The sequence below is a fragment of the Podarcis tiliguerta genome, assembly GCF_965153285.1.
Source record: "Podarcis tiliguerta genome assembly, chromosome: 8".
NCBI lineage: Eukaryota > Metazoa > Chordata > Lepidosauria > Squamata > Lacertidae > Podarcis > Podarcis tiliguerta.
In genome coordinates, this window is record NC_139541.1 from 31,982,693 (window position 1) to 32,010,525 (window position 27,833).

Here is a 27,833-nt window from a genome sequence, read left to right on the forward strand (position 1 = left end):
CCTCTGGTAACATTCACTGTTGGAGAGGACCTCCATGTCTCCTCTATTACCAAGAGCCATACAAAACATGATGAATTAAGGCATCTATGCAGCCCAAAACTAGGTGAGACCCAATCCACAACCAAGTACCCCAAACCATTTGGCTACCATAGCAGTTAGAAGCATATTTCAAAATGTAAGATACCAATCTCGCATCTTCCCCAGTATGGAGTTTTGTTTATTTCCCACCACGCTGAGAGAGACAGATGTTTATTTGGTGCATCTTTTTTCTTGCAGTTATATTAATACAATTTGTAACTTTAATGTGTGTATGGCTCCAAACTTGTACCTATGTAAAGAGCCGCAAAACTGCTGAATACAGTAGCTCCCTGGTAAACTGGTTCCAGAACGTGCATATCTTTGTACTGGGGAATGCCTCTAGCCCTGGAATAAGCAAGATGACCAGGGCATTTTGGGCTCCAGGGAAGCAATTCTTGCATGCCCATTAGTCAAGATGTCCCTCCTAGCTTCCACACCTAAAGCTCACACTACAAAAGCTGCTATCAGATCCCCTTTCCCCATAAGCCCTCACTGAAGCTTGTCAGGGAGCCCTCAAAAGAAGCTGGGACTCAGAGAAATTTCCCCAAAGGCTCTGGGGGCACAGCAACAAGACGAGACAGTCCCTTCCTTGGTACATATTGTGAATTGGGAAGAGCAGAAATCAGTAGTGAGTAGTTTGAGAGAGGCAAGTCAGGCAGATTGTGCCTGAGGAGCATAGAAGGGAGTTGTTTTGCTGGATGGCTGCCCTCTTTCTCAGAGGCCAGGGGTGGTTATAGGTCATCAGTCCAGCTTCCATGCAGAAGACAGCAAACAAAGTAGACACAAACTTGTTTTGAAAAGCCAAGTTGCTCCCGGGTAACACCCCACGGACCGACAACATTTGGTCCACTCTTCCTGTTCTGAGAGAGAGAGAGAGAACATACAGCCAACTTTCCAATAATTCCCAGAGAAATGTTTATAAGGCTGTCTGATAGGAGCATTATCAGGAGAAAAGCTAACCCGTTAAGCCTCACCAGCCAATGCATTTCATACAGCCTTGACTCTACAGCCACATTTATGGACTTGCCACACTTCCTCTCAATAAACACCAATCAATTAAAAAGATATCCCAATCAGGCAGATTTTAGGGTGTGTGTATGCACACATGCACAAACACACACACACAAATGAGCAACACATACAGGGTATGATGCCAGCCTTCTATTCAACCTTCATCAGCCGACAGTGTGATGGACCTGGGAAATGTCCAAACAGGGCGCCGTAGTGATGGTTTTCTCCTCTTGTTCACCCTCATTAGCTGGTATTCAGAAGTTTTCTGCCTCTGCAGATGAAGGATTCAGTGTACTGTCATAGTAGCCATGGACAGAACCTTCCCTCTCCAGATTTATCCTTTTTCTTCTTTTTAAAACTGTCCACACAAGTGAGCATCTTGTAGTCAAGAAGCTCCTAAGCTTCTTGATGAGGAACCTGTGGTCCTTCTGATTGGGCTACAACTCCTGTCATCCCAAGCCAGCCAATAATCAGGGTTGATAGCAGTTTAGTCCAACATCTGGAGAGCCACAATTCCCCATCCTAGCCACGGGTTTATCATACATTGTGTGAAACTGTGCTTCTTCCCTCTGTCAGTTCTGAACCCACTAGCTAACAATTTCAATGGGTTGCCCTAAAGTTCTAGCAACAAGAAAGGAGTATTTTTTTTCTTCTTGCCACAGTATTCACATTTGATGTTAGAAACCACTGTTACAGTCCCCTTGCTATGGGATGGGGAGCCTGTGGTCCTCTAGATGTTTTTGGATTATAACTCCCATCAGCTCCAGTCAGCATAGCCAATGGCCAGGGATGATGTAGCTGAGCAATATCCAGAAAGCAAATGTTCACCAAACCTGCCCCACACATCTCGCCCAGAGCACCCCAATCAGCCCTCTCTAAAGGACATGTCATCAGCTAACTCATAGAAATGAGATGCAATGTTCACTGGATGGTTCTTCTTCCCAAGCAAGGAGCAAACCACAGCAATAGGAGAGAACACTTGGCAAGATGCCATATATTGAGTCAGACCTAGCTGAGTATTGTCTACATTACCTGGGAGCATACGGTCTTCCTCTAGCATAGGGTCTTCAGACAGAGATCTTTCCAATTCCTTTCTGGAGATGCCAATGACCAGGTCATCAAAACAATGAGCTACAACCCCGCCCAAAATATCAGAAGCCAGCCCAGCATGAGCACAGGAAACTGTTGATCAAGGTCAGTATTGTCCACACTGATCAGCAGTAGCTCGCCAACATCTCAGGCATTGTAAAGATCACAATGTCAGTTTCACATTAGCCATTAGGTGGCATCAAAACACACATCCATACATAACCTTCCCTTTCCCCAACCTCATAGGCCACTGCATATTTGAATCATTTGCTCTGTTTCCAAAGCTCAGAGGTCAGTGTGGGTTGCTGTGTACCTAAAACAGGACCATCTGGGCATGAAGGTGAGGCATCAGCAGGCTTTGGGGAACTACCCAGAATGTTAAGAAAAAAATAACAGCTCAATGAAGACTGAGCATGCTCAGTGACCACAGAATGCCTATTGATGGTTGTGGGATGGGAGCAAAAAACTGGGTGGAAGGGAGAATGGAGTGGGGTATTCCGGAGGGGTATGATTGGATAAGTGAATGGAAGTACTACTCCCCACCCACACCCACCCTTAAGTTCTAAGAACACATAAACACAAATCTCAAGGTCAGCTGGAACACAAGATAAGAACAAGGGTGAAATATTTGTTGGAGGGCAAAAAAGACCCCCCAAAATCCACAAATGGTTAGGAGTTTTTGCATCCTTTCTAATGTTTTGCTGAAGAGTGGTATACTGTACAAATATTTTAAATAAAATAAAATGAATGCAACAGAAACATGTTGTGCAAGTTGAGCAAACTGTTCTTTTATCTGGCGCCGATACATTCCATGTATAGCAGCACTTTTATTTGGAGAGTCACACCAATAATGGGAGGCGGGTCCTCTTATGCATCAGTAACTGATTAAAGAACATGAAGAAGAAAGAAGGAAGAAATGGAGAGTACTCACAATGGAGGATGGAAGAAGAAGGGGTCCCCAAGGGTCATTGTTAGAACCTGTGCTTTTTAGCTTACTTATAAATGACCAGTGCATTGGCTAAGTTTGCTGGCAATATCAAATTGTCAAGGTAGGAAAAAAAATGGGTTGTGAAGAGCTCCCCAAGTTAGCTGAATGGGCATAAAAACAGGCAATAGTGATTCAATATGAAAAAGTGTGAAGGGATGTATACTGGGGTAAGAAAAAAAAAATCCTAATTTCATTTATATGCTAATGAGGTCTGAACTAGAAGTGACTGATCAGGAATGAGAACTTGGGGTCCTGGTGGATAGCTGGGTGAAAATGACGGCCCAGTGTGTGGTGAATTCCATGTTAGGGATCATTAGGAAAGGGAGGGAGGGAGGGAGGGAGGGATATGAGGATGATATAATGACACTGTGCTCATCTATGTTGCAACTACTATATTCAGCTCTGATTGCCACACCTAGAAAAAAAGTAACCTTTGCAGAGTTGGAAATGTTCAGAAAAGAGAAACCAAAATTATCATGGGGCAGGAACAACTCTATGAAGAAAACATCTGGAACTTTTTAGTCTAGAAAAAAGGTAGCAGAAGTCATGACAGAGGCATATAAAAATAGACATGTTGTGGAGAAGTCTGGACAGGGAGAAGTCTTCCTCCAACCCTCATAATATTGGGACCTGAGATTACCCAATCAAGCTGAATATTGGAAGATTCAAGACTGACGGAAGAAAGCACTTTGTCACACTGTACATAGTTAAACTACAGAATTCTCTACTACAAGACGTAGTGATGAACTTGGATGCTTTAAAAGGAGCTTGGATAAATTCATGGAAAACAAGGCCATTTTGATGGCTACTGGAAAGGGTGGTTTGTTTACCCAGTAATGGAAGCAGTACGCCTTGGAATACCAGTTGCTGGGGATCACAAGTGGGCTCTTGCTTGTGGGCTTCCTGCAGGTATCTGACTGACCCTGGCCACCACAAGAAGTGGAAGCTGAACTGCACAGGCCTTTGGCCTGATCCAGCAGGACTCCTCTCATGTTCTTGTTCTTAATTCATATTGTGACACCACCAGCCGAATTTGCAGCAGATGTTTCAATATAGCCGTGACCAACAATCTCTCTCGACTCCAATGATTTCAGCAGTGGGGTAACTCTAGATAATATAAACGAAACTGGAAACAGCACTTTGGGAATAAAATCTCCAGCACTGCAACCAGTGTTGGTGTAAGCATGGGTCCAAGAGTTATGAAACTCCTTAGATATTCTCCAAGAGCCTCTCAAGCTGGAATGACCATGCCGACAGATGTTTTAGTTTTTCGGAGCCATATGGAGGCCGGGGGGAGGGGGAGGGGAGAGAGATCTACAAAGCTATTCCTCAAAAGGACAAGATGAATAACAATAGGGAAAATACCAAAATATGAAGAACATATGAAGAATGGAGAGCAAAAGTATATTCAAATATTGGTTGCAATCCTGTTTTATCCATCATGACTTAAACATGGAGTTAAAGTTTGCAATGCCAGCATTGACCCTAGGATGAAATGTCCCCTACCTGGAGTGATGGGCATTTGCACAAGCAGGTTCTGGGCGCAGTACTGCGCCTAAGATTTCAGATCAAAACTGCAGAGTGGAAGGAAAGGAGGACCTTTTTCTGCCTCCCTACTTGCAGTTACTCTCTGAAGACCAGATAAGAGACCCTCTTAAGAATATTAGGGGGGTGGGCAGAGGAAGGACTAGGCCATGTGGGGGGGGAAACATAATATTTTAGCTACAGTTCATTTAGCTTTGTATTCTTGTTATTTAAAAAGTGTCCCTAGACATTTTGTTGTTGCTCCCATAACCTAAGTTTAAGGTGGCATTTAGCTCCTAGCTTTCATATCTCAGTTTCTAACACTGGTGGTGGGACAGAATGTACTAATTGAATGAAGGGAGGCTTAGTTAGCTATCCAAGCTGCTGCTGCTGTGGGTTTTTTTAACAGAGCCAGGTCACCAGCTCACCTAGTCCAGCGCCCTCCACTAAGGCTGGTTATGACTCTTTAGAGTCTCAGGCAGCGTTCTTTACTAGCCTTCCTGGAACCCATGCTCCCTTCACAGGCATATGCCAGAAATAATTTATTCATTTCATTTTATTACCCTGGATTCCAAGGCAGCTAAAAAAAAATGTATTTATAACAATACAAATTAAAATGAGAACAAAACAATAGAATGTGAACAAAACACTTAAAATACCATTAATAACATGCAAACATAGCAGGATAAAAGACTGCAGGTTTTTTATATTAAAACGTTATCCAGTTAAAAGGAGACATGGTTTATTGGTTTTTGAGAATGCTTGTAGCAATGCATATAACAAGCATGAACTTTTTTTAAAAAAAAGCAGCATGTTGATTCTTCATACCATTAAGAAGATCAGCCAATATATCATAGAAGCTAAGTTTTAAAAGGAGTAAAGAAAAAGAAAAAATAGGAGAATGGGTCGAAAAAGGAAGGGAAAGGAGAGAATAGACTCTAGCAGAGCTCATATGGTGGACAGACAATTCCAACGGTTCTAGATAGCAGTTCCAGATCTCAGAGTGGTATGTGTGTCTATGTTGCATATCATTATGCTGCAATTAAAGAAAGATCCCTGGACGAACAAGCAAATGGAGGAGCCATTCTATCTATCCAGTGCTGCAAGATCAGTCACTTGGCCACCAACAGGGCATGCAGGGCTCCAGTGCACTAATTCCAGGGCACTCAGGGCTAGATTAAGACCTTTTGAGGCCCTGAGCCCTGAAAATATTATGATGTACCCCATATGTATTTCAAACTAAAAACAATACAAAACCATATCTATTTCTATCTATTTCTATCTATCTATCATCTATCTATATGCTGAAATGTGCATGCATATACATCATGTGCAATGCATGACCAGATCTGATTTTCTTGTGTTATTTAGATCTACATTAGTAGGAAGCAGCCCCCTGGGATAGGTGGGGCTAAGTAATAAAAAAAGAACAGAAAAAAGTGAGGACGAGCGTGTAGTGGAGTGTAACAAAGTCTGATTTTTCCCATAATGGCTACTTTGATGCTTTGGGGGAGGGAGGGAAGGAGGGAGAGAGGGGGGGTCAAATTCTTTCAAAAATTCTCTTTCTCTCTCATTTTTATTTTTGGTGCCTCCATTTTGTTGGTGCCCTAAGCATGTGCTTAGTCTGCTTATTGGGTCATCCAGCACTGAAGGCAATGCAAGACAATGCAGTATAGCACTGGAATCTGAAAATGTTAATGCAACCGTTTCTAGAACCAGGCTAATATGGGTAAGGAAGGACTTTGTCCAAATAAGGGCCACTATGCAGCAAAACCAGACAAAATGTTTCAGTCCTGTTAATACGATATTTTTTTAAGGTGACAGAAAAGACCTTCCTATTCCTGAAACTCTGGGAAGGTGCTGCCAGTCAGAGGAAGCAGAATCAGGCCATATAGAGACAGTCTGCCCTGGTATAAGGCGGCTTCCTACGTTCCCTATGAGGAAGTGCTTAGTTCCACTGATTGCTCTCAACTCTTCAGCCATTGTTAAGGAATTGGGAGCATTTCATCTGTACCAGTCCCAAATTTGTTTTCCTGTGCTAGGTTTGGATAGGAAAGGTTCAAGAAACCACAGCAATCTTAAAAATGTAAAAGATTAGCATTTTTCTTCTCTTTTACATACAAGTGCTTCAATTCATCTCCCCATCAATGAGTTCTGGAAGCCGCATAGACAACAGACGGGAAGCCACATGTAGCATAAATAAACGTAAATGGGCAAAGAGGCTAATCACAGAGCTCCTTGACCTCCCTGCTTTCCTTTTTAACTCATGCGTGCCATTCTCCTTAGCCAGGCAGCAAACAAAACGGTATTTCAAGGGACGAATTTAGAATGCAGCAGACTTCAGAAGCCAAGTCCTCCAGTTGTCAAAAGCAGCAAACAGCGTCAAACGGGAGGATAAAACTTCTCATGTTCAACATTTATGCAAACAACTATTGGGCAGAACACACACAGAGTTTCAGCAGCAAAATGCTGTCAAGGCAATGATCCACACACCTTACAAATGCACTAACTTTACTGTAGTACAAGAGATGGCTTGCAAATTCCGCAAACCATCCCACAATGAGAAGCAACAGCAAAACAAATAAGAGAAATAGTAGTAGAAATTAATCTACTAGATCAGTCCACCTAGGACTGTCTTTGTAAAGAGGAAACAAGAGTTTACTTGCTCAAGTAACACACTTACACTTACGCAGTGAGAAGAGGGGAATTAACAAACATTCCAGCTTTTTGCAATAATCCTAAACAAATTTACTAGAGAGTCAGCACCACTAAACATGCTATAAAAGTGACTTGAGGTGTGCAGTGAAATGGATTGACAAAATGCATAGTACAAAATTGCCCAGCACTCAAAAACAATAAAATCTCCAAGTGTGTAAAAAAAGCTCCACATGTTACACAACAAACATTACTTGCACCCTTTCCACCAATGTTACATGGCAACTGCTTCTCAGTGCACGCATTAGCCTTGCTTATGGAACTCCCTTCCAAGTGATGTACAACTGGCTCCAATTGTGAAGTCAGAAAAATAAAAGGCTTTGAAGACCCACCTATTCCAGTTGGCTTTTAATTAACAGGATTTTATTACTTGTCCCTGTAACAAGTTCATGAATATTCTCTACTGTATCTTTCCCATGTGTGGCCACTCATTCCAAGAGCTCAGCCAATCATCTGTCAGTTAATGACATAGATAGCCACACACCCTGAAATCATCACGGCTACAGTTGTCAAAGGAGCTGAAAGATGTGAAGCATAATTTCATCAAATACTGTACATTCAGACCCAAAGACTTTTCCTCTTCTCCTATACGAACTTGCTCAACTTCAACCCATCAAGTCTGCAAAATGAAACAGGAGCAGGGAGGTGTTTTATATGCCCTAGTAATAAAGGGATGGTGTTTGTGGAGTTGTAAGCCTTGGTTAGAAACTGCTAGGAAAAGTTTCCCGCATACAGCAAGATACAAAAAGCCTGCTTTGCCTCCTTTTGGTCTTGTTGAAAGGACCTAAGTTTCAGTGCTGCTGAGCCATTTGAGAATGGAAAATGTGGTGTCTTGTTCTCTGCATTGTGATAGTTATGACAGAGGTGCAATTAGCAGCTCACTGGGGTAAATAGCAAGGGTCCCCAGGGAAGGAGGCGAGAGCCAGCAGCTCCTCCCACATCCCAGCTGTACCAATACATTTTCCCCCTTGACTGGAAAGATTGTCCTGGTGCTTAGGAGCAGGAAAGGTAGCCACAATAATCTCTAGAAAGAGAGAAGAAGATCCCTTTCCAGTGGGCCTTGGTTTGGGACATGCATCCTAAAGCTGCTCTGAAAGTAAATTAATGAATAGGCTGGTAAATCCCAAACAGTGTGCTGTGTGAGACCAGAACCCTAAAAGCATCCACTGGCAGCAGAGGCTGCCACCATGTCTCTATGTGAGTAGCAGACTCGGCCTGCGGTGGAGGGAGGGAGGCAAGACAACTGTGCCTTTCCATTGGGAGGAGCTAACAAGTCCATCCCATATTTCAGAGATAGGTAGCCACCTGCTCCATCAGATGGACTTGTCAGTTCCTCCCAATGGACTTCACTGGGTAAGTCACACTTTGGGGCTTTGCCTCCTTCCATTCAGCAGAAATGCCCTGATGAAGGACTCGTGCAGAGATACAGCAATGTGGCCTCCACTGTGGGCATGTCATTCCACCTCATTGTCTAAAGATAAATGTAGGTAGTTGCCTTGTGTCTAGTCAGACCCATAGTGCATCTAGCTCATTACCTGGCTGCCCCTGACTGATTGGCAGGGGCTCTCCAGAACTTCAGATGGTGGTCCCTTTTCCAGTCCCTCTTGGCGATGCCAGGGATTGAACCTGTGATCTTTTGCATGCAAAGGAAGCTTTTACCACTGAGCACCGGGTCCTTTCATAAAAATCTTCTGGGTGTAAAAAGGTTACGCCTAAGAATTTTAGCTCAGGCAAAAAGGGTGCTTCAGAGCCAAGTTACACATTACATGGAGATCTGGGATTGGCTCTCTCAACAGGTATGTGTGCACTTTAATGAGAATTCAAAACCAGAGGCACAAAGAGAGGGGTGTTTAACATTTTTCCTCCCTCAACACATCATTTTCCTGATCTGAAACTTCACCACCGCCCCAAACCATTTTCAGTCCCAACAAAGAATACTGAAGCCTTTTTTTGTATCCTACGTGTATAACAGCACCACAGGGGAGCACTTCAGTCAGGAAAATGGTATTGGGGAGAAGGTTAAACGCACACCCAGACACACCAGTTCCGCTTCACCAATTAAATTCAGATTCCCTGTGGATACACAAAAAGTAAAAACAATATCAGGGGAACCCAATCATAGATCTCCAGCCTAACGTACAGTTTGTCCTTCATCGTTCCACTTCCAAGGTTTAGGCTCTGTGTGCCATTGCAGATGGAGCCAAACCTGCACCACTCATGCTGGTATCAGCAGAACTCAGAGAACCACAAGGTTTGCAAAAGTACAAATAATCATTTTCAGGGGTGGGGGCAAAAATCCTGAGAGGTGTGTGGAGTAACTTTCAGTCATTTTCTGTTTTGCTATTGGTTGTAAAAAATAAGTTGTAAAATTAGTTGGTTTTACTTTAGGGTCAAAAGTTCACAGAGAGGCTATTCAGGAGAATCAAAAGTATAGGGGATGTTTTGAGCAGGGGGTGTCAAAGGTTCAGCCTAGGAACCTGGAAATTAAGAAGAAACACAAACTTAACCAGGAGTCTATCCACTTTCTTACTGGTTAAAAGGTTTCAAAGCTACCCTACACCAAATCAGACTATTGGTCCATCTAACTCAGAATTGTCTACAATAACTGGCAACAACTCTCCAAAATTTCAGACAGGGGTGACTTCCAGCCCCAGCTGGAGATGCTGGGGACTAAATCGGAATGTTCCACATACAAAGTGGATGCTCCACCACTGAGCTGCATCCTTCCTCAAATTGCACAGAAGCCGAGTTGGGAAAAGCAATTAGTTGCAAGAATTGAAATGAAAAAGTTGTAGAAACAGAAATTTTAAGAAGCAAAAGGCTGCTAGAGAGGAAAAAGGGCATAAATGCTTTAAGAAAGCTGGACAACTGAAAAGTGTTAGGAAGCATGGATGAACATTGCGGCAGAAAGTAGCATGGTGAAGACCACAAAGGAACACAGAAGCTGAACTGAGGGCTACAAATATATTAGTAACAGGCTTGGTCACGCAAACAGTCTAGCATAGGTATAGCTGGATGTGTTTGAGTAGTTACCCATAAGAACAAATAAAAAATTGTGATAAATGTAACTGTAAAATTAGCATTTCCCCCCTAAAAATAACTTTCACAAAAGCAGTTAAACTTATTGCCTTACTGAATGCTTATTAAAATGTACAGTTTATTTGGGGGGAGGGGAGAATGGCCTGAAGCCTTGTTATTCACCCCACACTTAAGATGCCATACCACTCTACCCAGTATAGGGAGGAGGTTGAAGTGCTGATTAGCAGAGCAAGCCAGAGAAAACAAAAAGATAACCAGTTGGTGGCAGCTGTGCGGTTAACAAAAGGAGGAGTTGATTTGGCAGGTTTGCTTACCTCCCTGTGCCCCCATGGTGTAGACTACAGCCCCGTGCCATCACAGGGGGAAACTTCAACAACCCAGCAAGGACTGCTCAATGCTTTGCTGCTATAGAAGATGAACAGAAAACTGGGTAAAAGAATAAAATGAAATAATGTGGAGGAGGGCATATCATCTGAGGAGGAAATCTCCAGATTGCAACATTTTGTTGTAGGTCCTACATGTCCTGTCACACATCTGGAGCGGGAAGAGGGCAGTCAAATTGCCCAATGAGGGCAGTCAGGGGCTATTGTATGATTTATGTGTCATTATAATATTGCAACAATTAATAAAAACCATAGTCAATAAAACTCAATGAAGATAAAGGGCATTTAGTGAGCGTAGGCCCAGAAGAAGTGCACAGAAAAATTGCCAAGATCTGCTTGTGTGGAATTTATGAAATGAAACCTGGATGGGAAAAAGGTTTAAGCCAGAACTGGAAAAGAAATCTAGACAGCTGTTTTAGTCATCACGGTCAAGGAGTTTGGAAATAAGAAGGGGGGGAACCAAGGGAGACGGGAATTACGGGATTTGTAATTGGAGTGAGAACAAGATTCGTGGAAGCAGTGCTTTTTAAAGAAATATTGCAACATGCTCACATTATAGAGTAAGAGGAGAGGTTGTGGAGCTGTGGAGCTGGTAATTATGAGAGGTTAAAATAAGACTGCTTTCGATTAATGGAGCAACCAGTTAAGCAGTGGATGAAGACAAATGAAATACTTGTGAAGACAGATGTCACTGCTACCATTCTGAAAACTCAATCCTCTCTGGGGTTTAACTTGGGGGTGGGGGCATGGTTCCCAAACTTGAAGTAGGCCAGCTGTGGGCAGCACTGTCTGAGCCTCAGTGATGTTGCCAATAAAACTGCTTCATTCTTTTAATCATCAGAGCAACTGAACCCTGGGACCTTCTGGCCTGCGCCAACCAGATAATGGCTGGAAGATGTGCTGCAACTTGCCAGTCCAGACAGGCTAGCTGGTTCAGGGGAGTCAATAGGAGCCCTGGTGGCTTAAAGAACTGCTGCCTTTTGCTTAGGTTCCTCAAGAAAAGACACTCCACAGACTCCTGAAGACTCACCAGAAAGGAGGGGAAATTTCTGCACAAAGGCAACTAGGAGAAAAGTTTCAGGCTAGCCTTCTCTCAAATATGTAGTATCTATATATTGAAGGGGGGGTTGGCAGAGGGATATTCAAGCATGAAAGCTTCCCCCTGCAGTCTCAAATGGTGCATTCCAGGATGAGCACTGCTGCATGATCTGCCCCTTTCCTATACAGTAGCAGGCTGCAGTCAGCTATGCAGAAGATAGAAAGCCTGCATTGGTCCCTCTCCTGTCTCAGTCAGATGTGGGGACCGGCAAAGACCAGCGTGTGCTAAAAACCTCCCAACCCCCTGCACATCTGGGCCATACAGTCTTAACACCGAGACAGCATTCCCCATTCTGGAAAAATTCTTGCCATCTGGACATGCCCCGGGTTATTCAGACTTAGGGGACATCTGAAGAAACGCGATTGGTAGCCGCCCCGGAACTGGCTATGTGGAGAAGACCAAGCTGTGCTGGCACACTTCCCCCAAGCCAGCTGGCACCAGAGGGAGGCTGCATTCTGGCTTCCCCAAGCCTGAAGCTCAGTGAGAGACACATGCCAGCTGTGTTTGCAAACAAGCCAAGTTTAATGAGGCTCCAACAAGAGCATTCAAATGTATACTACAAAAATTTCCATGTTTTCCTGCTTTTCCTAGCCAGAAATTCAGAGGAAGGCATGAACGCTTCCTGACACATTTTTAATATACCAGTATACATTTTGTTTTGTTTTGTTTTAAGGCTGCACATAATAGGAGAATGATACTTGTGTCTGTGTACAGGAAACTCAACCACTTTTGCGTAATTGCAGGAGAGTCGCTGAGTTTACATGATCAGTAGCCAAGTGGCAGCTACTTTTTAAAAAAAAAAAAACCTACTGGATCAGACCAAAGCATTTCATCTAGCCCACCATTCACTCACCAAAAGCAGCCAACTCAATACCTTTGGAAAGTTCACCGGCAAAGCATGAAGTCAACGGCCTTGCAAACACCTGACATTCAGAGGTCTGCTGCCTTTGTGAACATGGAAGTCTGTGTCAATCTTTTTTTATTATACTCATTATCCTGCTTCTCAGTCAAAATGCACAACACTCAGATTCCAGATCAAGGGATATAATAGTACTACTCTATTCTGCCTTGGTCAGCCCCCACCTGGAGTACTGTGCCCAGTTCTGACCACAGTTTAACAAGGACACTGACAAGCTAGAGGAAGTGCAGAGGAGGGCAACCAAGGTGAAAAAGGATCTGGAAACCAAGGAATGACTGAGGAAGCTGGGTATGTTCAGCTTGGAGGAGACTGAGAGGTGACAGGATAGCTATCTTCAAATATCTAAAGGGCTGTCACATAGGAAATGGAGCAAGCTTGAAAGAACAATGGGTATACAAACTAACTGAATACGCAGAGCTTGCCAGTATGACACCCAAAATAAGAAACCAAGATGACAAATTGACGAGGAGTGAGTGGGAGTACTTAGGGGAATATTTACAAAAACAAGACCTTAAATATAAATTCCAGGTAGGGGGTACTCTGTGACCAACAGTTGACTATATGAAAGATAAGAGAGTGTGGAAAATGTGGTGAAGGATCGAATGTATATGCAGCTAAACAACATGTATAAAGAACTGTCATGAAACACTGGGTGGGAAGTCAAATAGATTTATTGTATATAAAGAAGAAGTGACTGTAAAACTGAAAAAAAACACCTCAAAAATAAAAAGGAAATGGAGCAAGATTGTTTTCTGCTGCTCCAGAGGGAATGATCCAAACCAACAGATTCAAATTGCAAGAAAGAAGATTCTGATTAAACATTAGGAAGAACTTTCTGGTGGCAAAGGCTGTTCAAAAGTGGAACGGACTAACCCCTGGAGGGGGCAAACTCTCCTTCATTTGAGGTTTTAAAACAAGGGGATTCTTTAGCTGTGGTTCCTGCATTGCAGGGTTTTGGGCTAGATGGCCCTTGGTGGACCTTCCAACTCTACAGTTATTCTATGACCCAAAGTGGCTTTCAGTTAAAATCCATCACAAGTTCAGTATAAAGCAGGTGCAAGGTCAGAAAGGACCCAAGGCTTGGGTCTCCACCCACCCAGTGGATTTACTGTCAGTGTGGTAGGTGACTGCAAGTCATCCACCATTTTGACATTTCCACAATGCCCCAGTGTAGCATCATTATGGGCAATGGTGAAAGCTACAAAATATTCACTTCCTAATTTCCTGCAATTGCCACTTAGTAATTTCAGGCTAAATGTCCTAGGTCAACAAGGTGGCCCAACTCAAGAGACAACTCTGGGGTGCTAGGCCCTTAGCAGATATCCAAGGATGTCATATGTTGATACTAGGGGGTTGGACTAGATGACCCTTTGAGTCCCTTCCAACTCTACAATTCTGTGATTCTAATATGACATTGACTTACATCCTAGAATAAAGGTACAGCTGCCAAGCATACATGAAGCGGATGTTCAGTATCTCTCTGGTACTTGCCGCCTCCGGAAAACTTCTTGGGCACTTAGCGACAAAGATGCACGAATGCCCTTGATACACACACACACACACACACCACCGGCTTTTCAGGAGTCCATTAGGCGACGGAACTTCTGTCCTCTCAATAATGGAGGGGAAACAAAATAATCAGAATGTATTTCGTTTTCAGATCGACTGAGAGCGCCAAGACCAAAGTGCTTAATCATCAAGCATAACAGCACTGTTCCTGGAATTCCGTTAACTCTCTACTATTGAATCCCATTATTTCTCTTCAGCTATTCATCAGGAGATTTTAAACCAGAGAAAGGTCTTGGCCTAGCAAGCTCTCCATGCAGATCAAAAACAAACAAACATCTTCTGAAGGCCCACACCACTGGTCTGGTTTGAACCTGCGCATGCTGACACTTGATTATGGCACGCTTGAGGGATATGCACACAATCCCACCCCACAATGTGTACAAATGGAGAGAGCAGGATCACTCCTGCTGGCCTATTCCTCAACATGTCCAGCGTTTGGCAATAGTGTAAAAGGGACCTACATGCATTGTTCTGTCTCTTACTCCTCCCTCAGTACATTCACTGAGCATGTGAAGCACACACACACACACCCCAGTGCCTGGCACCTGGCTGTCATATCTCTGGGATCAGATTCCCCTTCTCCAAGGGATGAGATTGAGGAGTCAGAAGCAGAACTGCATGCAGGGACAGCCCCAGGGGCAAGTCCACCAGATGAGTCTGTAGTATCAGTCCGTCAAGCATTAAAGGCTTCCCTAAACAGGGCTGCCTTCAGGTGTCTTCTAAAAGTCTGGTAGTTGTTGTTCTCTTGGACATCTGGTGGGAGGGCATTCCACAGGGCGCCTTTCAGCTGGGTAGCTCAGCTGGTAGAGCATGAAACTCTGGGGTCGTGGATTCAAGCTCCACATTTGGCAAAAGATTCCTGCATTACACTGGGTTGGACTAGATGATCCTTGTGGTCACTTCCAAATCTACAATTCAATTTTTAGGACACAGTTTATTTTTGTAAGTTGTTTTAAATGGTTTTTAATATTGTGTTTTAATGCTCTAACCTCATTCTGGGACCTTAGGGTAAAGGGCAGGTAACAACAACAACAACAACAACAACATGCAGGGAGAGTTTTGTCCCATGTTGCCCTTTCACACATTCTTTCAATGTGTGTGGTGGGCAGGGAGATCATTTGAACTTTCCTTCAGTATTGGCTTAATGTATGGCAGGATTCTCCTCAAACTTTGGGATAGTGTTACTAGGTTGCTAAGCTGTAAAATTTAATGCACTCTGCAAAGATCACTGTAAAAGAGGGAAATGATTGCATTGCTGCAAAAGGGGGGGGATTCCTTTTAAAGAAAAAGCAAAAACCTTAGCCAGGTTAAGGGGGAGGGACTTGATTCTGTCAAATAAAACAGAACTCTCTCGCAGCCAAAGAAAAATAAAGCAGAACCAGCAGGTCATTACAGCTACAGCTGTATAAACTAAGGCTGCAATCCACCGGGAACTTCATCCTGAGAGTCGCGCAGGAACACAGATCTGCTTCAGTGCGCCTTGCGCAAGGCAAGATCCCAGTGGTACAGGACAAACAAAGGAAGTATTGCTCCGCACAACGTATAACCAACTTCTGGGATTCAGGAACAAAAGGTGCAGTGATGACCACTGACTTTAGCTAGCTCTAAACTGAATAGAAATGCCATAGATGCTAGGGCTATCGATGGCAGCGTGTGGAACCAGACGGGGAAGACTCTGGGTTCAAATCCTCTCTCGGGTTGCAATCCTAGCCCTACCTAACTGGGAGTAAGTCCAACGGAATACAACAGGACTTACTTCTGAGTAGGCATGGTTAGGACTGCACTCTCAGCAAGGAAGCTCACTGGATGACAATTTCTGTGCCTGACCTACCCCATAGGTTGCTGTGATGAACAAAAAAAGGAGGGGAGATGGGCAGTAGATTACACACAGCCCACCCCCAAACTCATCAGAGGAAGGGCAAAATAAGCATGCAATTAAGTATAGACGCAGGAAATGGCTTCGCACCAAGTCAATACATTGGTCTATCTAGCTCAATGTGTTAGAAACTCAGATATATAACCTAGGTCTCCAAATGGCTCCTTAAACCAAAGTTAGTCACCAAAACAGAATGTCTAGTTGCCATTTTGGGGCAAGACACCTCTAAAGTCTTATGCATTTTGGTTCCTGAAATTCATTCCAATTATGCAGATAAAATATAACTAATAGAATTCTACAGGATGGGGAATCAGAGTGTGAAAACAGTCAATATCCAAAGATCCCCAGGCATGCACTTCCAGATGGTGGAGATCCTGGCACCCAGACATCTTTCATTGGTCACAAGTGGTCAATAGCCAGGTGCAAAATATGCTTGGCACCTGGCTAATTTCAAACACTGCTAGCCCAGTAATGTCTGCACTGATTGGCAGCAGATCCCCAGGGTTCCAGGCAGGTGTCTCTCCCAGCCCTACCTGGAGATGCTAGGGGTTCAACCTGAAACTTTCTGTACCCAAAGCAGATGCTGTATCAGTGAGCCAATGGCCTTTCCCTCTGAACAAAACATTCAAAAGCTGTTAGTAGTGGCCTCCCTACTTTCTGATTGTCAAATGCTGCTAAATTGCACCACTTAATATATTTATAGGCCTCTATATAGACCAACAGCTGTATTAACATTATGTATGTACTATAGCAAGACAACTGCCACTCTTTTAATCTGCGTATACAGGAACCTTTAAAATTTCACATATATGTGCACATATATTCCATGCTGAAAACAAACCCTGGTGATCAGGCAACGAGGCATTTTATGATTAACTACCGAAATAATCTTTTAGTTATAATCAAATCTACCATGCAGCAGTTTAGAAGCACCAGCCGCCTCCACACTGGCGATTTCCACAATGAACTCAGCTGCTGCTTGAAACAGACAACCTGTAAAGTTCTCAACAACAGAAGAGGACCTCATGAAATGCTCAGGGACCCCAGTTGTAACCTCATATCGTCCAGTTCATTGATGTGCTAATGTGCTCCATCCTCAAGCTGAGAAACCAGAGAGGCAGAAATTTACAAGCCGCCACCCTTCCCCAGTGGGTGGGAAAATAGGTGTGGATAGAAGAAGCAAAAGAAATCTGATCTGGAATTGAGGGAACACTATCTTCTTCCTATCATTTAATAAATAAAACAGGCTAAAAGCCTGTCCCAGTCTTCCACTCTGGGAGGTGGGGGAAAGCACCTTGCACACATTTTGCTAAGCCAAAGCTTTGTCATAGACAACAAAAATACAAGTCAGCATCAAACGGGGCATATAAAACTAGTGACATACAGCAATGGCAACAACAAGTGCAAAGAAATTGTGTTGATTTTGAATGTGAAATATAACAAACTTAAATTTTATAGTCTGTCTGAACTACTGCTCAAACTTGTTTATTTTAAAGAGGGTGGAGCTTCAAATTGGTGCTAATGCACCAGTTCTGATTAGCCTGAAGTACAGTTGCCCATTATGTCTAATACAGCAACCTGCATTATAGTCAGTAATCAGAACTACCGGAAAGATTTTATCTCCCTTTGCGAACCTGCCCTGCTCCTCGGGTAAGAACCTTTCTCTTGGTGCCACAATTGGAGCTGATGCAAGAGAGAGCCTTTTCTGTGGCTGCTCCTATATACTGTGGAATTCACTCCCAAGAGAGATCAGATTGGCTCCCTCTTTGTTATCCTTCTGCCAACAGGCTAAGATCTTCCTGTTCAAAGAGGGCTTTGAATACTAAGGAGCAGATGATGCTGATCGCTGGGCTGCTGTTGGGGGGGGGGACTGTATCTTAATTACTGGTTCTAAACATGTTGTTTTCATGTATTTTAATTATTGTTTTTAACTAGTTTATTTTCATTACTTTGCATTTTATAATGTTTTTAAATGTTGGAAACTACCATGAATCCCAACTTGAGGAAAAGGTGGAAATAAAAACATTAAGTAAATAAATAAATCTTAAACCACAATTTGGGCATTGGCCATGGTCCAGTCATGGTCAGATGACAAAACACACATGGGCTTCCTGCACCCACACACAACCCCTGTACCTTGGTTTACCATAGCTTCCCTTTACCTCCCAAACCTAGAAACTATGGTTAATAGCTTACAAACAATCCAGAATATGAAGCCACATAGAAGTCATTAACTATACATTCCTGGTCCAGGCACAACTGGAAGCTAGGGTTAACTGCACCTTCCTGGCTCAATTCCCTATTCATACACAAAGAGAGGGACAAAGGGGTTACATGATGCTGGTGTATATCTCAGCTTGAGAAGATGTTAGGTAAAGGTAAAGGGGCCCCTGACCATTAGGTCCAGTTGTGACCGACTCTGGGGTTGCAGTGCTCATCTAGCTTTATTGGCCGAGGGAGCAGGCCTACAGCTTCCGGGTCATGTGGCCATCATGACTAAGCCGCTTCTGGCAAACCAGAGCAGCACACGGAAACGCCGTTTACCTTCCCGCCAGAGTGGTACCTACTTGCACTTCGTGCTTTTGAACTGCTAGGTCGGGCAGGAGCAGGGACCAAGCAACGGGAGCTCACCCCGCCGCGGGGATTCGAACTGCCGACCTTCCAATCGGCAAGTCCTAGGCTCTGTGGTTTAACCCACAGCACCACCAGTCCAAATTAAGTCACTATTTGATCTCACAAGAAAGGTGGTCAATGAGTAAACTCCGCCTACCCTTTCATAATAAGGGGCTGGTTCCTATATGGGGACTTCAACTCCCTTTTAATGATCAAGAGTATGAAATAGGGGGAAGTAGTTTTCCTGGACTAAGCAGCACAAAGAACAAGTATACACAAATAACTTGTATATTTAAATAAACTATCTAAAGCAACGAAGTTGCCTTCCAACTATCTTTTGCATGGATACAATTACAAGCTGAGATTGCAGAAAGGGAGACAAAATATCTAGTAAAAGGAGTGGGGTGGTTTTGGAAAAACTGGAGATTTTGATAGTACAGTGGTACCTCGGGTTACTAACTTAATTTGTTCTGGAGGTCCATTCTTAACCCGAAACCGTTCTTAACCTGAGGCGCGCTTTCGGTAATGGGGCCTCCCACTGCCGCCGCGCCGCCGCTGTGTGATTTCCATTCTCATCCTGGGGCAAAGTTCTCAACCTGATGTACTACTTCCGAGTTAGTGGAGTTTGTAACCTGAAGCGCTTGTAACCCGAGGTACAACTGTAAATGCCCAGGCATTTTTCTTTGGGGTAGGTATTTTCGTTTGGGGTAGAAATTGCTACAGCTACTCTCACAGTGGTATATTCCCTAAGCATATGGCATATGTTTAATTTTGCCCAGGCTTTCCCTGACCCATAAGATTCAACCCTATTTTATGCGTTTGAATCTTCCGCTTTTCCATTTTTTTCCTATGGGTTTTTAACTTTGCTGTTTGGTTTTAGGCTGAGCTTTTGTTCTTGGTTTTTTCCTTGTAGGAGATTTTTGAAACATTAAGTTTTAAAAAACATAAATTTTATTTTATTTTTAAGATCCAGGGAGTTGACCCAGAAGAGGGGGGCCAGTGATTTATGGGGATTGGTGGCGCTGGGGGAAGAAGAAGAAGGGTCAGAGCCATCAGAAATGGAGATGGGTGCACGGGACGTGTCGGAAGGAGAGACTGTTCAAGCGAGGGACAGGTCAGTCAAATCCCCACTATCTCCTGCCCTGCTGTCTCCTGGAACCATGAGGTTCTTGGAGAGGAAAGAGCAGTTGTGACTTCCATTTAGGAGAAGCCTCAGGTTGTGCATGCACACTGCATCAGATGAGGGTACATAAGTGAGAGAAAGGCGAGGTCCCACTGTTGCTGTAACTGCTCAGCAAGGCACAGACCTGGGGACAACTGCCGAGAAACACGTGTGTGTGTGTGTGTGTGTGTGTGTGTATCCAGAGCACCTTGGGCGTTGTTGTAAGTGTGTGCTTTTGTCAATAAATAAATAATTAACTATCACACGTGTGCCTTCCTTGGCTGAGTGTGCCCAGGACACACAATACAAGCATTACACAATATTATAATGGTAACCTGGAGAAAGTGCAGAGGAAGTGATTGCATTTGAGCTAAACAATTAATTCTCCCTTCCTGATCCCCTATTTAAGCTATGAATGTGCAGCAAATGAACAACGTAAATATGTACGGCCGTGTGGGCTAGTAAAACTTCTTATGGGCTAATCACTTTTATGAACTTAATTGCTTGGGTGCTACCTCCAGCACAACCTCTATGTACCACAATCACATATTAACATTACGCATCATAAGGCTAAGAGTTTTACGGTAAGACCTGAAAAAAAACTAGATTGGTTGTGTGGGCCCCATTTCTGAACAGAACCAATTTAAGATGGAGAGAGATGTCAAAGTTTCCAACAGAGGTTTAACCCTGAATGAAGGAGAGTTACAAGGAGCTCAAAAGGGTTAGGCTAAAATGGCTGCAAACTTCATGCCAGGGCAAAGCAACTGATTTCAACGCATATTTTAACGTTCTTGTACTATAATGAATTTCTAAGGGATTCCACTGAAATAGATGGTGTTTCCTATTCTTTGGGAGCTATTGTCTATGTTCCTGCACAGCTCCCAAGCTGCAGGGTCTTCTAAACTTCCGCATCCCTGAGGAAGTCATTAGTTATATTATATCAGCTGCAAATGCAACATTATCAGCCCAAATAAATACCAGTATTGATCTGAAGCCATGCAAGACGCTTAACAGCATTAAATAGAAATATGGAAAGCTAACTCAAATACTACGCATTATAAACTCTGTCAGACAAGAACCTGAAACTAAGACAGATAGTGTCAGAAATTCAGATATATGACTTTTATTCAAGTTTCTTGATCTTCCAGTACCAAAGCTCTTGCTCCCTTTATGCTGTGAACACTTGGAACTGGTTCACACGTTGGCTTGAAATCCTCACAATGTGGTGAGAAAAGTATGGGCATGTGCCCTTCTCCACATAAGGAGCATGAAACATGAGTGCATAGGGGGCCATAACCATTCATGCCAAAGTTACGCAATTGAGCACCTCCTCTTGGGGGGGGGGGTGAGCCCCTGTGACCCAACACATGGAGCCACTTGTATAACGTGTCACCACTTTTATCACATGTTATCTTGTTGCCTCTGGGGTCGATTTATATTTCAGTATCCTGCTTTATCACAAACTTGATTCTTCAAATCAGCTTACAAGCCACAAAAATGTAGAGTAATAGATATCAACCACAAGACATACACCAGTGATGAGAGGACTGGAAACTAAAAACAAAAACATAGCCGCAAATGAAACAGATCAACACAGTGTCTAATACTCTAACTGTGTAAGGGTATGCCTGGGCAAATAAAATTCAAATGCCTAGGCAAATAAAATTGGATTGACCAAGAGCCTAACAATGGTTGTAGCTGGTAAAATATTACCTGTGGAGGGCACTTGAAAGGCAGAGCACCATCATGGACAAGGTCTGTTACATAGGAAGATAGAGAACTGCTTTATTAAAGTAAGGCTGTCATTCTAGCCCAGTACTGTCCGCTCTGGCTGGCAGCAGCTCTCTAGGGTTTCTGGAAGGGGATTTTCCCATCATTTGCTGTCTGAACCTTACAAATGGTGATGCAGAGATCGAACCTTAGACCTTCAGTGTGCAAAACAGATGAGCCACATCTGAGCCATAGAACTTTCCCCCTTCTCTGGGCACTCTCTTCTAACCTCAGGAGGAGGAGGAGCTCAGAGAAGGGCTTCCCAAATGATCCCTAAGAACAGGCAGGTAAATTTTGTGTGAAGCAGCCAAGATCAAGTGCTACCTTTGGTTAGAGAGAAGATTTTGTATCTGTGCACTGTTTTTTCAATTTCAGATACTCCGCTGCTGATTTTCTCCTCCCTTATTTTTAATGCTGTTTTAATGGATTTTGTTTAAATACATATTTTTCTATTTATAGAAATCTTTGCCATTATTGCGGAGGAACTGATATTATTACAAGAGTGGGGAGCTGTAGTTCTTGGGTTTTGTTGCCTTTGATTATGTAACAAAGCTGTAAAATGAGTGTGTGTGTGTGTGTGTGTGTTTGTAAAGGTGGGTGGGTCCATCTTCCCATCTTAAAATTACCACTAATTAAGACACACAACTTGTCAACCCATTTTCCAATCCATGTGCAAGAAGTTAAGACTGTACCTGGGTTTGAGAGTTGCCAGCTTTTTTTATGTAGAGCTTGCTCTACCCAGACATAACACATGCATAGGCAAGTGAGGCAGAGTGCTAAAACATTTATGTGTTCTTTTCCTTAATGTGTACAAAGTATTCCTGCAGCAGCTGGTGCACCTCTGCTTGCATCTCCAGAAGGCAAGATGCTTCCCAGCACTATGAACCCAACCATCACCTAATCAAGGGTGAGTGAGCCAGCAGCTACACGCCTCCCGTCATGAACAAGGACTACTTTACAGCTCCCGAAAGAAACTGCCTATTGTCAAAGACATTTACAAAACGGAGAGGGCCATGTTGGAATAAACAGACACACAGGCACAGCATACATACAGAGAGAGAAAGGCCGGGCAGATTCTGTAGGTGGAGGGGAGGAATACTATCAGGCTTTACACAGCATATTCGCTTCAAAAACGTCTATTTGGCACCTCCTTTTACAAATACTTACCCTGAAATGACAATCCTTTTGATGGATTTTCAAGCTTATTCTTTTAGCACCACCCCCTGGTGGTGGCTTGTTCCAACTAACCTTAGTGAAGATTAACCACCATTTAGGGTTTGGATGCCACACTAAACTGTGGTTAAACAAAAACAGAGGCTTCTAATCTTCTCACAGCTGAAAATCTTTTTCATAAAGTACTCTGAACCAATTCCTATCAGTGAATATGCTCTCCCTTCTTGGAAGGCCTGCTGAAATAAAAATGCTTTCCGTATGCACCATAAAGTAGAGATTGTTGGCGCTGGTCTGCAGGCGTCTCTGCACTAAAGGCTCTACTTTAAGCAGTTGCAGAGTGACCCTCCAGTGCATGCAGTACCACACAGATAACCCTAGTGATCAGGCAGGGATATAAAAAATAATGCAATATCCTGGTTGATAAGTTGTATAAGTCATTGGATACTTACTAACCACAAAACCTTAAACCTGGCTAAGTTGCATCTCAGCAGACAATGCAGTTCCCTCAGCATCAGCCACAAGCCATATACTTCTGGAACAAGTATAAGGGCAGGCCTACATAGAGTGCATTGCAATAATTCAGTCCCAAGGCTAACATTGTATGGACCAGCATAGCCAAGCTATCCCTATGCAAGAACAGCTGTAGCTGACATACCAGCAGAAACAGGTAGAAGGCCACTAAGGCCACCTGGGGCTCCAAGGACAAGGAGCATTTCCAAGAGAGCACAACCAACTCCAGAGCAAGTAACTGATCTATATCCTCAACCACTCTTCCACAGGACATCCAGAATTCAGTTTACTAGCCCTCAGCCAGCAAATCACTGTGCCCTGACACTGTTACACACAAGGCACCAGAGTGCAGTCCAGAAACTCTGCACTCAGGTGATTCAGGACTGCTGGTGGCAATGGTAAGACTATGGAGCCATGTCAACATTTCTAAGTCAATTGTCTCTCCTTCTGAGAGGAAAGTAGGAAGCTACCTCATACCAAGTCAAACCATTGGTCCACCTAGCTGAACACTGGCAGCAGCTCTCCAGGATTTCAGATGGGGGCTCCACCTGGAGATGCTGGGGATTGAGTCTCGGACCTTCTGAGATGCTCTACCACTAAGCTACAACCCTTCCCAGTTATTCCAGGTTGCAACAGATTTGAAAGGGCTGATATCTAAACTACAATGAGTCCCAAGCGTCCTGGCATTCAAGGTCTCGCAAGCAGAAGTTTGCTGACAACCTCTCCACAACTTCTGTGAATCTTATTTTAAATTCCTAGATGGCAGCCCCAAAGTTTCCAGGCTCCTGGAAACTGAATGCCCAGCATGCTTTTCCGTTCTTTTCTCAAGGCCTGACCACCTATTCCCAACAACGCCTTGCTTCAGAAATAATTGCACTCACTTGAGTGGCTCAAAACACTCTGGATCTATCCCCAGCGTTTTGAACACTTAAAATAATTCCACTGAATTAACGCAGAATTGTGGGAAGGGAGTGAGGAGGTGAGGGAGTTTCACAGGCAAACTGTCTAGAAGTTTTATTGCTTATATAAAAAAAGATAAAACAACACTAAGGGTTTTTTCCCCTTTAATAATCTAATATAATTACTGTCAGAATTGCAACTGGAAAAGCAAAGTTGCTTTTTTATTTTAATTTTATTAAGAAGAAGTGAACAAAGACTACCCAAGGCACCACAATAAAATTACATTAACTGTAAAATTACATTATTAATTCTTTAATCTCACTTGAGGCCTCAAGCTGTTGCTATGTCCAATTACCCAGCTAACCACCTGTCAGAATTGTAAAGCTAGTTTAACATTACCTCCAGGACAGTTGTGTGCCCTGTGTTCGGTCAGGTCTGCCAGCGAATCGAAGTCCTGCTGACAGTTATCGCAGGTGTAAATTGACTCGTCCTCCATGTCTTCATCTTCCTCATTTCTCTCTTCCTGGCTTGTAATGCTGTTCCTCTCTTCCAAGGCCCGGCTGTCCCTCGTATCATTCTCCAGTTCTCCTCCAAGACCTCCTGCCAGCAAGAACAGACGCTGCGGTAAGTTGGGATTGCATGGAAGTTTCAAAAAATGGAACAACTCGATTATGTTAGCAAGTCATATAACGGCACTTTCCTTACGATCCCTCTCACACTTTCAGTTTATTGAAAATACAGTAATTACTTCATCATCATTATTACTACTACTACTGCTGCTGCTACTACTCACCCCTCACCTTTAGGTCCCAGGGCGGGTTGCAATATTAAAACACAATGTTAAAAAAAAAAAAAGGTTTTGAACAGTTTACAATCAAAAAAATAAGGTGGGTCCTAAAAATATGCACTTCAAGTGTCAAAAGCCGGGGTAAAGAGGTGTGCCTTCAGCATTCACTGGGAGATGTATAGTGAATGCGCTAAATATACCTCTGTGGGAGGGAGTTCCACAACGTGGGAGCTGCCACAGGGAATGCCGTCTCCCAGGCCACCCCACTTCAAGCCTATGAGGGTGGAGGAACTACGAAGAGGGCCCCCTCTGCCAATCGCAGCATCTGAGACAGTCTATAGTGGGGGTGGATTACATTGATGGGGGGGTATCTAAATGGCCTCTAAGTAGCACACCATAATTATGTCTTTAGTAGCTATTTATTTTAATTTTTATTCCATCCTCACTTTATTCTAATAGAACACATGCTTTACTTTCTTATTTCATCCCTTAACAGAAAATAATGCTGATTGTCAGTGATATTATTTCAACCATTATTATTTCTACAATTCACTGAAAATTGACGAGGTTTAATTACCGCCTAATAATAAGGCTCACATGTCATTTTTCAACTCTTTAATTCCCCTCCGCCAGCCAGAAAATAATGACCACTCAAATACTAAACAGTAAAATGAAGAGAGAAATCAAAGTATATTCGAAGGCACTTTTCTGAAACAGCCAGAGCTACCTTGCTAAACAGGACAAAGAAAAGCCACACTGCTGAATACCTGCAGGCTGATTAAGATGAAAAGGAGAAATGTCCACCTAAAAGCTCTCCCCATGGTGCTGCAGCCTTATGGCGCAGCTGTGAATCTGAAATCTCCATCACTATCGCTAAAACCCTGTCTGTAGGAACATAGGAAGCTGCATTAAACTGAATCAGACCACTAGTCCATTGAGCTCAGCACTGCCTATACTGACTTGTAGCATCTCTCCAGGGTTTAAGGTAAGGGTCCTTCCCAGTCCTACCTGGTGATGCCAAGGATTGAATCTGGTGATACCTTCTGCATGCAAATTGGTTGTTCCACCACTGAGTTATGGTCCTTCCCCAAACCAAATGGATTGTCCATTTGGTTCCTCCATGCAGAAGAACCAAATGGATAATCCAATCAACTGCAGAAAGGCAATGCTGGGCACAGGCCCAGAGTACAGCCACCTATCCATGCAGCTAGAAGCATCAATCTGTAAATTCAACCTGGCTTCTGTATAGCCCAGCTTTTAAACCAGGAACAGGTAGCCTTGGGTAAAATTTCATGTTGCACTTGGCCTAATTCATGTGGGCAGCGCAGGCAGAGGAAAAACAGGAGTGGCAGCAACAGTAAGAAAAGGGGTATCGCCACTTACCTTTGGCTCAACCCACCCCACAGTTCTGGCCCCAGACCTGTCTACCATGAGTAACATAAGAACTGTCTGCTGGATCAGGCCAATTGCATATCTAGTTCAGCATCCTGTTCTCAAAATGGCCAACCAGATGCCTGTGGGAAACCAGTGAGCAGGACCTGAGCACAAGAGCCCTCCCTCTGTTTCCATCAACTGGTATTTTGAAGCATTGCTGCCTCCAACTGTAGATGCAGAGCATAGTCATCATGGCTGGTGGCCATTGATAGTCCTATCCTCCTTGAATTTGTCTAATTCTCTTTTAAAGTCATCCAGGTTGGTGGCAACAAAACATGCAAGATCTTATTAGATTGGTATCTCACCCCTGGTTTTTAGACAACATTGATGACTTCAAAACAAGGATGTTCAACAGTCAAACTGCTCGTATTTTTCTTAACCTTAAAAAAAATATATGCAGATCGGGAAGGCTTCGAAAAGCAGTAGAGGACCTGGGACCAACAAAAGCCTGTCACCCTAATAATGCCTTTATTCTCACCAGGCATCTGGGAAACAGCTTGGAAGAATTATTTGTTTGTAGATCAAGGGGCCCCAAATGCCTCAAAAGCCTAGAAGCTGGCTGTTCATGTACACATAGTAGACCCCACAAAACAAATCTTCATCTCTCTAGAAAGTCAACATGGGAAACCCTTAAACTGGTGCTAATGGTCGAGAGAATTATTTCCAAGTTATAAATTAGGATTTTAGCACATTGTTTGCCATTTGTATAATCCCTTTAAGAAAACAACTCATGGATCAATGGCTCCCATCTCTGAGGCTGGAAAGACAGTTAACATTGACCAACACTGATAAACTGGAACTCGGCCAAGAAATACAATTTATTTCACACACAAAACTGCTAATGCAGTGTTGCAACTATTGGTGGGGTTCCTTTTAACTCAAGCCTCTGAAAACCAAAATTTCACAAATTCACTGCACTGAGCAAGCTAGCATCAATCTACTAATAGGGGACAAAAAAAACCCACTGTATAGTTTTCTAGGGAGCAATCACAGTGGGTGACACCCTTTGGATAGAAATGGAAATATTAAAAATCAATGCATGAGCTTTCAGTGTATCATAAGATCTCTCAATGTTTAAATCAACACCACATTTTCAGATTCAGCAGTTGTTACACTATACCAGCACATTAGCCACAGAAACCTTCCATTAAAATATCTAGCTGTTGAGCTTTGTGCTGGTCACAGGATTTGGAA

General features: G+C 43.3%; 1 protein-coding gene across 3 annotated transcripts in view; it reads right to left on the reverse strand.

The window, feature by feature from the left end:
- Window positions 1-27,833, reverse strand: part of ZNF423 (zinc finger protein 423) — a 310,604-nt gene that overhangs the window by 180,767 nt on the left and 102,004 nt on the right. For all 3 annotated transcript variants that reach the window (XM_083451817.1, XM_083451816.1, XM_083451818.1), the window contains exon 3: window positions 24,818-25,018. In XM_083451817.1, the coding sequence (XP_083307943.1) occupies window positions 24,818-25,018 (201 nt within the window). The remainder of the gene's footprint in view (window positions 1-24,817; window positions 25,019-27,833) is intronic.